Source organism: Aptenodytes forsteri, unplaced genomic scaffold (assembly GCF_000699145.1).
Source record: "Aptenodytes forsteri isolate BGI_AS27 unplaced genomic scaffold, ASM69914v1 Scaffold212, whole genome shotgun sequence".
NCBI classification, from domain to species: domain Eukaryota; kingdom Metazoa; phylum Chordata; class Aves; order Sphenisciformes; family Spheniscidae; genus Aptenodytes; species Aptenodytes forsteri.
In genome coordinates this window covers 1,933,941-1,945,015 of record NW_008795487.1, presented here as the reverse complement: position 1 = coordinate 1,945,015, position 11,075 = coordinate 1,933,941, and the positions used below count along the sequence as shown (strand labels likewise).

General features: G+C 46.9%; 1 protein-coding gene across 1 annotated transcript in view; it reads left to right on the top strand.

Moving 5' to 3' along the window:
• Window positions 1–244: 244 nt before the first annotated feature.
• TUBGCP5 (tubulin gamma complex associated protein 5) overlaps window positions 245–11,075 on the top strand; it is a 68,712-nt gene continuing 57,881 nt past the window's right edge. Inside the window, exon 1 of the mRNA XM_019472614.1 lies at window positions 245–282. Coding sequence (XP_019328159.1) covers window positions 245–282 — 38 coding nt within the window. The remainder of the gene's footprint in view (window positions 283–11,075) is intronic.

Genomic DNA, 11,075 nt, shown 5'->3' with positions numbered 1-11,075 from the left:
GCTATAGACAGAAACTTGGTTTATGGCGTGAAATTTTCAGTATCAACTGCAGTACTGAAATGTGTCTGTCTTTCTGTAGAAACTCCAACCTCGTCTTTCTGGCAGTGCTTTTAGTCTTTATATGAAAAAGAGGAGCGAGCTCTTCTCCGTGCTTAGTCACACCCCACCTCTCACTATACGCTAGTCATCCTATACAGAAAATTGTTTCTGTCCTATTATACCGGTGAGTTTGTCTTGCGTGGCGATGGCGGGTTTTAAAACGGCAAACAGGAGTTGCTCTCGGTAGGAGGCAGGGCTTTCCTGGTGCGCTCTGCCGTGCCGGAGGCAGCCTCCTGCCGGGGTGCCGGACCAGCCAGCTGCTGCGGGGTTGGATATGGCCGCGGAGCTCCAGCCGCCTGCTCCCACCCGGGTCCCTCGCTACCCAGATAGACCTTGAGAAACCAAGTGCCGGCTGGGTTAGCCAAAGAGTGGAGTTTCAACTGTATGTATCTGTTGGTCGGGCTTTTCAGCCAACAGTAGGAACTTGGGTTTAGACCCCGCAGAAGCAGCAGCGTGGAGCGGTTTAAGGCAGTGAAAGGGAGGAGAGCCCAGGGGTGCGTAGGTGCAGTTTTGTCTAACAGACTATGGGAAAAAGTCTCCTCAGTCTCCGCAAGTAACGCGCATGTTGGTAAAACCCCACTGCTAAAATAAACAGGATTTACCCTGGCTATCGGTATTTAGAAAGGGAGGAGAAGGGAACACCGTCAAACTTCTCCTGCTGTTCTCCCTTCGCTAGGAAGGAATTAACTGTTGCAATGTTATGGGCAAATGTAAACAAAACTACCCTCAGGTTACTAAAGCTATCAATAGCTGCATCTTCAACAAAGATGCCATAGCTGTGTGGGGCAGAGCCAGCAGTAAGAAAAAAAAAAGCTTCTAAAAAAGAAGGTGGTCCATCTTCAACAAAGATGCCATAGCTGTGTGGGGCAGCGCCAGCAGTAAGTAAAAAAAAAAAATGCTTCTAAAAAAGAAGGCGGTCCATCCTGGGCCTTTAGCCAAGAAAATGTGCAAAGATGGATGCGCATTTTTTTCTTGTAGAAGTTTGCACTTTGTTTGGAGAGTAATACTATGCAGGTATGAGAGCACGTGGTTACAATAATCAACCTAATTTTACCTTTTGGCAGTTATTCCAAAACCTGACTGTCCAAAGGAGGTAAATTTTGCTCTGTATTAACTGCACTTACGCCATTACAGGTATTCAAATTACTGCTCACAGTTAGATGCTTCTAGTACTACAGCTGGTTTAGTTTAAGGAGTAACTATCATCTTCCCTAGATAGTTTTTACCTTCACTGGTTTAAAACCACTCAGTATGGAATGAATATTTCATGGGTAGAGCAGTGATGAAGCCCTGCAGACATTCAGAAATAAGTCTCGGGAATTACTCTGTAGGGCCCTATACTGCTTCTGCGTTCCCCAGATCAAAGCATCGTTAGAAGATGAAAAAGTTGCATTAATTAAATGTCTACCTCAAAATTATTCTAGCTGTTCTGTAACAGATCACGAGAGACTTCTCCCCCACTTATCTGCGGAGATTCCTCTCCCATGCAATAGTAAAGATTTTCAAAATAAATTTTATTAAAGGCACAGCCTGACTCTTCAGAAGGGTGGAAATTTTGCCATGAGGATGGGGCGTCACCCACCTGCTCTCTAGCCAGTAAAGGGGTTTTGCTCTGTGCCTCCACCCGCTGAAGAGTGTTCCAGGGGCAGCCCTGGGGAGCTCAGTGTCTCGGAGCTGGAATTCCTCCTGGCAGGAATCCGTGGAGCTGTAGGTACAGGCATGACCGGACAAGCTTCGACAGCTCCAAGCAACCTGAAACTCAGTTTAGAAATAAGCCGAGTTTATTCAGTCTTGAAACTGCTTACTAGCTATTTTCTTCAAGGTTAGCATTACCAGTTTACGAGCAGCACGTTAGCCTACAGTGGAGAGCTAAAAGCAACAGGATGGCCATTTTCCAGTGTGGAAGTATCAAGGCAGCTACACATAACTTATATCACTTGTCAAGATTTTAACTCCTTTCCCACTAAGGAACAAGGTTTAAGAAATATTGGCTAGTTACCCCCAGTCTGAATGTAACTGCTTTAATTGTAAGTTCTTAGAAGAGCCAACTAACACAAATATTTTGCTAAGAATTTACTGAGAATCAATAGGAAGATATGGTTTCCCATTTACGATTTAAGGTGCAAAATGAAATTCATACTGAAGTGAGTCCTCATTGCTGCAGAGTATAACGAGCAGTCACTTGATCAGAAAGCAGCTCGAGGCTGGGTCCAGCTTTCTATCAGTTTCCACATCTTAGACATAAAAACCTTTGTGAACAGCCAAGACCAAGTTTTAGGTAAGGAAAAGCACCCCTTTTCATGCAAGAAATTGAGGTTATGTAAATGACTGAAATATTTATCTGGTTATCTGATCTGGTGGCATTAAGGCAGAACTGGGGCTTGAGTCAGGTGGCGTATGGAAGTTGCTCAATATGAAAGGATGAACGAACCAAAGCACTTTATCAAAACAAGAATTGTAAAATTGAGACCTGAATTGGAAACTAATAGGCTTGAAAGCTAATTAGTTGGGGGGGGGGTTGTTGTTATGTTAAAAAAACCCATATAATTACATGCTTGTGGTAAGACCAAGTTAGCACAGAGAAATGGTAGCAGGCTGTTGTCTGCATCCAGTAAGAGAAGTAACAGGCTTAAACTGAATCAAGAATGATTCAAATAGGTGATTGAGAGCAGTTTTTAACAATGGACGTACTGACATAATGGAGTAAATGACTGCTGGAGGATAGGAAGTCTCCATCCTTGATGATTTTAAGAACAACTTGGGACAGGTGACAAATGTCCCATCCTATCGTCTTTAACACCATTTGAGATAAAGCCGGGTATCACTAAGTGTTCTTAAACTGGTTTTAGAAAAAAAAAAAAGGGGGGGGGGGGGTGTTGTGAAGGGGGGGGGGGGGGGGCGGGGAAACACGACAATTCACCCAAGTCACCCCTGCTCAAGCAGCAGCTGAAATGATTGAGAAAAGCCGAGGAAAGATTTCCAGAACTTCCATCAGCGAGGCCTCTGCTGTACTTAGGCTGGTCTCCTGCAGCCCTTTCCCATTATTTTAACAAGTGCACTTACACCTTTGCTGCACTTTAAATGCTATCCAGAGCACACCTGAAACTAGCACTGTTTCATGCGTGTGCATAAACAAACTAATGCTAATCATTTCATGGATCTATGGCAAAACGTTCAAGACGGCTCATGCACAGCTGGGGTAGTGTTAGGGTCGTATGGCCCCACACCCTACGCTTGCCCACACAGCTGGGAGTGCAAGTGAACAGCCACACCGGTTTGGCTTACACAAACACATACCGCCTTTCCTTTCCCCTCAGCTCCTGTCTTCTCAAAAAACCAGGGCAAAAATTACTGAGTCAATGGTGTGGGGTTTGTTGTCCTCTTGATTTATAGTACAGCTCTGATATATTTTATTCAAATCCTGGCAAAGACAAAATTACCAGATTTCCTCCTAGGAAACGTTATGAGACATTAACGTATTGCAGAGTACTCCAGAACAAACTATTCTGCAGCGTTTCCGTGAAGGTCAGCATTGCCTCCTTTCCACGGAGCACAAACAAAATGTACAAAGCATCTTTAAACCAGGGGCTCGGGTGTTTTTGTACAGTAAAGCTGATTTTTCAGAAGACTTCAGCGCTCTGTACAGAACTTTCCACAGACCACAGGGCTCCTGGATCACACAGCTTCATGTCTTGCCATAACATGGTTGTCTACCATATCAGTTCCTTTCTATTTCTAAAATAATGGAGTTGTCTCTTAAAATGAGTTGTCTTTTTTCCCCTCCCTTCCTGCTCTAGAGCCACGCTGTTCCCATGGTTAAAATAAAAACAACTTCTCCCAACTTCCAGGCTGAAGTGATTCATTGCTCATCTGTTTCTATGCCAGTATTGTCCATGGCTTGATTACCTCTCTCCGACACTGCTGCTCATGCTGCTGTGCACCGCTGTCCTCTTTCAACCTTGATTTTGAGGCTAAATAAACCACACAGCTCAGTCTTCTCCAAGACAGAGGGCTGTTATTTCACTTGACATGTCTCTGCATCTATTAAAAAGCTTTATTCATCCCCCTGGGACTTGGGCGACTAGGAGAAAGAACATGTTAATGCCACCGTACGTTTGCCCTTTTCGCAACTAGCTTGCTCAGGGGTTCAGAGTCCCCCCCGTGAGCCACCGGTGCTCCCCGACCAGGCACACCCACGCACTGACTGCTGCTACAGCAGTTCTGCAAAGCCATTGCCAGCATACCAAATGTGTCACTCAGCGTCTGGCAGCCCAGTACGGACTTGGCCTCTTCAGAAAAGCTAACTTATTTGTCTAACATCTCACAGATAGTCTGGCGCCAGGGACTGAGTCCAGTTCCTCTGAGAGCTTTTGAATACCTCGACCATGAGACACTGCCCCCATCCGTTCTCCTCCTTCAGTTTCCTACCGGATTCCTGCGTGCTTTCTAACTTCTGCCACAGACCAGGCAGTGCTCATGGTGCCGGACGTGTTGCATGATCCGTTCCTGCCCCAGGTGGGTCTAACCTGGTGCGCTGACCAAGTGCTGTAGAGGAGAAAACCCAACCACCAGCGATAGATGACCGTCAAGGAGCATGAAAGGGGAGGCAGCAGATTTCCTTCAGTGCTTGACTTTGGAGCACAGACGTTGAACGTCTCTGTAACAGTGTGCGCGTACAAGAGGTTTCCTGGCATTTTTTAAAAAGCTCATACTGAAAACAATAGATGTCAGTGATATACACTTGAGTCACTGCTAGAACTGGGACTTTTAAATCCAGTGTGCAAACATCTGTCACTTGAGCCAAGGACACAGACAAGGACCTCCTCCAGACCCCTCTGTTCTGGCGGCTGGTGGTGATGCCCACTGCAGAAGGCATCGCAAAGGCACTCCCAGATGCACCTCAGGCAAAGGCAGCTGGATGAGACAGCTCTCACATCATCCCTCGTACTCACAAGCTGAGCCTGACAGTATCGGGAGGCGGGGGAAGACTCTATTTTTACAAGCTCAAGCTTTACAACTTCAGTTTTGCAGGAGAGCACTTCTTCCCATGCCTCCCACCCCGATGCTGCTAGGAGAGCTGTGGGGCAGTTAATAAATTCCTTATGCAGAGGGGAAGAGAGGAGTCTGATTTGCAGGAGAAATGTGTTTGTATGGGCTGAGAAAGGGATAACAGGAGGCAAGTCGCCGTTGCTGTGTGGACCAGCAGTCCACCGGAGGGGCTGGTCCACCGCCCAAGCCCGGAGCCGCACTGTCTGTGGGGATAGGCCGAGGATGGCAGCCCCCCCCCCCCCCCCCTCTCGCCTCCCCAGCCATTTGAACAGAGAAGCGGGAAGACCTGACTTTGAAGGGCTACCAGTTTTCCCTCTACAATTTGGATTCGGCCTCACCCTGCTCTCCATCCCCCTGAGCTCTCCCCCTCCATCTGCTCCGAACAATGCTCTCGGGGCAGTTCTCGGCGCCTCACTGCAGCCCAGCTCCTGGTCCCTACTTCTCCTCCCAGCTCGCTCTCTCCATGTCCCTTCCTTCCCTCCCACATGCTCCTAGCTGCCTTTCCCAATTAAACCAGTCACAGCATCCAGCTGCCCCTCCTCATTGAATCCCAGTCCCTCATCCCTCTCACACCCAAGCCCCTTGCCCAACAAGTCGGGCTCTCTACAACTCAAAAGCAATTCCTTGCCCCTGCCCCCTCGTGTTTACCCCATCCGTCATCAATGTCATCTCCTCACCTGTAGTCCTTTCCATTATTAAGCACTGGAAAGCTGAACACTGGATTCGGGCGTCTTCCTTAGGACTACCAGCAACAGGGAAAGAGGGGCTAGAGGAGAAGGCATCAGTGGGAGCGCAGGAATGGCAGACTCCTCCCTGCTCAGCCCCAGCGCCGCAGCCCCAGCCGCAGTTACATGGCTTTGATTCCCACTGCTGTATGTCCTCTACCACACTGAGCTTTTCTGTGGGAAAGAAGGAGGTTTGAGCATGCTCACTGAAGATAAAACCAGTGCAGATTTTATTTGGTATAAAAGAAAGATACACACACACACCAGAATGACTTTTACTGAGCACATGCTATCCATTTTTTACAAACATCAATATATTTGGCCAAACCAGAATAGAAGGTAGAGGTAAAACCAAAACACAGCAGGCATCCTCTACACAGAGGTCATTTCCCCTACCCGAACTGGAGTTCCAGTCCCAAAGCACTGAAGTGACAAACGATTTCAAAGAAACATCTTCGAGAGTATTTGAACAGAGACAAAAAACCACATCCTAACCCCGGGTTCAAAAGAACACGCACTGTTTTGACTGAGGTTTCCCAGAGAGACTTAAACCTTAAGCCCAAGATGAAAAGTTTCAGCCTACGTACAGTTGAAGTTTGGCAAAGTCGGACAATTGGAAACAGGGTGACAAATTCAGAAGTGCCGGGGAAAGACCCGATTCCCATTTACCAGCACCAAGAAATGGCGCTGCAGGTGCCGTAGGTCAGCAGCAGAGCTGAACCGCCTCAGTGCTGGAAGCAGAAATTTCCCAGGACTCAATACCCAGACATGCTCCAAGTACTAAAATGTTAATCAGCTTCCAGCCGTTTGCCCGGCGCCGAGGCGGCCAAAGGTACGCCTCAGCAACAAGCGACAGGTCCCTCAGTCACTGAAAACCACCACCTTAACGAGCTTGGGTTTAACATTCATCTCTCTAAATCGCAGTCAAGAGAAGGACAATCCGGCCACTGGCCCCTCACTCACGCGCAAGCAGCCAGCGAGGCCTTGAAAACTTCTACTACTGCCAAGACTTGCTTTGACAATCTTGTTTTTCCCATATCCTTCTCCACGGTGGTAGGTGTCATGTCAAGTTAAATAGGAATGGCGAAATAACATCTAAGATAGTCCCAGTGCTGCATGGATCGCAGGGCGATTCTGAGAAGTGACATGCACCGTACTTACTGTCCCTGTACTCCAGATACCATCAGAGAGCCTCAGTGGCAACTCTTCGTGTTCAGGAAAGGAACAGAACGTGCTGTCAGGCTTGTTGGCACTCACAGTCTTTCAGGAGCTCAGTTCTTCGCTGAAATGTTGTTTAATTGCATTACCATGATAAACCCAGGAATTCTGCACTGTTTTTTTTATCACCGGGCTTACTGAAAATGGTGATATTGAGAACTTAATGTCGAAACTCGGAACTTTTCTTGATGCCCAGACTGATGGGGCAGAGGGGGGAACTAAAATGACCCGTGCAATACTGACGTTGTTAAATAAGTAACTTCACGACTGTTTAACGCTTCTCAGAGAATGCTGCAACCGAGAGAGCTACTAAACTATTTCTATTGCATCTGAAGCGTGTGAGTGCATACCGTGGGCATCCACAAGGACTCCATCAGTAGTAACGTTCCAGGGAGCGCAAGTAACGCAGGGGCTAAGCATTGCTTGACCCTGGACTTCAAGCATTTCTCACAAGTATGTCACTACAGCTGTCTCACCCAAAGCAACTATTTAAATACAGATATAATGTTGTAAGAGAGCAATTAACAATTCCGGCGTGGAAGTATCACAGCCTTTTACGTACAATTGTAGCACTCGTTTCTACCTCCCTGAAGGCAAACGCATGATGACCAAAAGTTAAGTAAAAACAGATGATACAAATAAGTCTTGTGAGCATTTGTCAGCTTTGTTCCCACTTCCCGCTATGACTTTTTAATATATTAAAGTTGTTAATTCATTATATGTAACGTAGCACAAGTAGGTATTTTTCCCAAATCTCAGTCTGAACTACTAAAACTCTGTGGCTCAGTCCTGCTCTCCGATTCTAAGTCTGCCAAGTTCAGCTCGGCTATAAGATGTGTTTATTGTTCCCTTGCTTATCATGCCATCCTCTGCTCTGAAAGACGCAGTTACAGTTCGGTTTTCTGCATCGTTCAGTAGAACTGGGACTTCAGTTCAAGATCTCAGTTGAGCCCAGTAACAGTAAAAAAAGCTGGTGACCGAGCCATAACCGTCCAGCTGCCCTCAAAATGCGGTTTAACCACGGGTGTCCTGCTTTCAGCAGGCTCTACTTACTTCCAAAGACCTCTGCCAGTGAAACTCCACGCTGGTCATCCTAACCTGACCTGCCTCCGTCTTTTCAGGTAAGTACCACCACTGTCATTTGACAGCGCTTTTTTTTTTTTCCCTTCAAGGTATGGGTTACAAGGCCAACAAGGATATGCTGTAAGCATCCTGAACGATGCTTTCCGACACCATCAGAACACCTTGAAGAGAAAAACGGGACGCGTTTGTTGGTGAGCCTTCGTTGTCCTCCTTAGGCGGGGGAGTTTTAGAAAGCCTTCTAGCGACTGGAGCACACGCGTCGCGACATCAGCCATTCAGCAACTGTCATCCAGTCTTAGATGCTATCGCACGTCCTGCTCGAAGATCTCGCTCTGGGCTACTTACTCCTCTTTCGGTTTTGGATATCCCCTGTAGATTGTTTTAGAGTCTTCTAACGAACTCAGGCGACCTGAATGCAAACCAGGAATTGCACTTGCTGTATTTTGTACACTTTGCCAAACAGAGCCCTTTTCACAGTATACAAAAATACCTGCAAGAACAGCTTGGGGTGAGAAAAAAATTGAATTAATCACTAATAAAGAGCAACTGTGTTAGTGAGTCAACTTCCGTTGAGAGAAATGAGTCTTGATACAGAAACTGCATCTATGTCAAACATGGAAACCGCTTCAGAAAATAGTAAATAATTTGCAATTAGTGGATTTCTTCCCAGCTAGAGGCATCAAGTTAAGATAGAAGGCAACACTTCTTTCTTCATCATGACGAACCGGTGTAAGCGAAACTAAGCGTGGATTTCTAAAAACTTCTCATGAAAGACATTTACCACCTGAAACGGCAAGATGAGACCCCCTGTCGAGGTAATGCGAATGCTTAACCGTTGCACCGTACAAATCTGTGACTGCAACTTGCTAAAGACAAATCAACAAGATATACTGGATTTTAATCTCCCATCCGACATAAGAAAATGAGTACCGTGTTGTCCTTTGGCACGCAAGAAAATCTTATTTTCTTCTCCAACCTGCCAGTACAAGCCAGGCTGGGTGTACTCCCAGAAAAGCTTGCCAAATTAGGTTACCCAGCACAGGTTATCAAGGCATTAATACAGGTATTGTCCATCCATACAAATACCATTATTAAATACCCCTAGAACACCCAGCGACAAATTTTGCTCCCACGGTGCCTGTGAGAGAATACAGAAACATCCCCTAGGTAATATGAAAGCTTGTTCCAGCACAAAACGAGCCCCTGGAACGTCTACTTCAAGCGGAAACCAAAGGATGCAGCATTGTATGAAGCACGCTACCGTGAAATGGACAGATTTACTCAAAACCATTTTTACAACTCCATTTTCTTGTCGGATAATGAAAGAAACCTGCTTCTTGCGCCGGTGTACTCTCAGGTGGGAGGGTCAGGGAAGAAAAAGAGCTAAAATGAATGAAGGTTCATCCTAACTCGCTGACATGTTTTACAGCACAATATTCAGAGCACGAAAACCTACAACGCAATTCAAATGTTTCCTCCAAGATAACGTAACGTCTTTGAACTGCCTTTATTTCCAGCACTTTATATAAATACAGCTTTCCTCCTGATCCTGGATTATCCTCAATTTGCAGTTCATGTTCTCAGTTTGTATTTGAGGACTGCGTGTAAACATGCCTACAAGCCTGCGTGCTCTTGTGGGGCCGTTTAAACGCTGCCAGACTGTAATGCAGACTCGAAAGCAGTCTCTAAGAAGTTACCACGCTGCATCCCTAAATCGCAGTTGAACCTTCTGTCCCCAAATTAAGAAATAAAGAAAAAAAGTACTCCCACACACGCACACTGTTCTCATACAAGTTGCAGGATGTCCACAGGAAAATGCCGTTTAAAATCCAAAATGAAACTTAAGTTTTTCTTTTTTTTTTTTAAATACAAGCTTTTATTTGGGAACTTTGCGATTAATTTGTCTTAGCCTCGTTAGGGAACATTTGCTTTTGTCCAGGAGCTGCCAGCTGAGAGGATGTTATTGTTCGGAAGGGATGTGACCAGGAGGACCCTGCGCACGGCACAATGTGTCGGCCCGGAAGCGAGGGAAGAAAAGTGATTCTCTCATCTGGCTGAGGAAACAAAATGGAAATATCGAGTGTCTGCCTTCCAGTTACAGCCACCTCTATGCGTGTCCCCAAGAAACATGTTAGCCGCCTGTATCTCACATGAGTATCACCACCTAACTATATCAATATATTAAAAAAAAATCCTACTTTAAAAAGAATTACAGATTTCTTTAGAAAAGCAAAGATTTCTGCCGCAAACAACTTTGAAACACGTAAGCAGGCGGATGCTTACCCCCTCCGCGAGACCGCTTACCCCGCTGCTCCGAACGACGGACGGAGCTGGACACGGTTCCCCTTCCCTCGGCCGGTGCCCCCCTCCCCAGAGCATCAGCAACCCGTAGGGGCAGGGCCCAGCCCCGCAGAGCCACCCGGCCGGCGGCAGGAGGGCCCCGTCCTCCCCCGCGGCCGGCACCCTCCTGCCCGTCCAGGCCTGCACTGACCTCCCCAGCGAACTTCACAGAAGCCCCTTGTAGGTGGGGTTTTCAGGAGCCCTACGGCAGGGCCGAGCGTGCTTCAGCGCGCGGGAAAGGTGATGCTCTCACAGCAACACCTTTCAAGCCCTCTAGTTCCTTGCTGAGGGTCTTCATTTGGGGGATTTTTAAGTTTCGATGCAGTTTTTTTGAAGAACACCCGTGCTTTGCATGTGGTGGCGGTTTCACGCTAAAAGGGCTCCGACGGGAAAGGTGATGCTCCCACAGCAACACCTTTCAAGCCCTCTAGTTCCTTGCTGAGGGTCTTCATTTGGGGGATTTTTAAGTTTCGATGCAGTTTTTTTGAAGAACACCCGTGCTTTGCATGTGGTGGCGGTTTCACGCTAAAAGGGCTCCGAGACTCATGCCGTGCCCGGAGG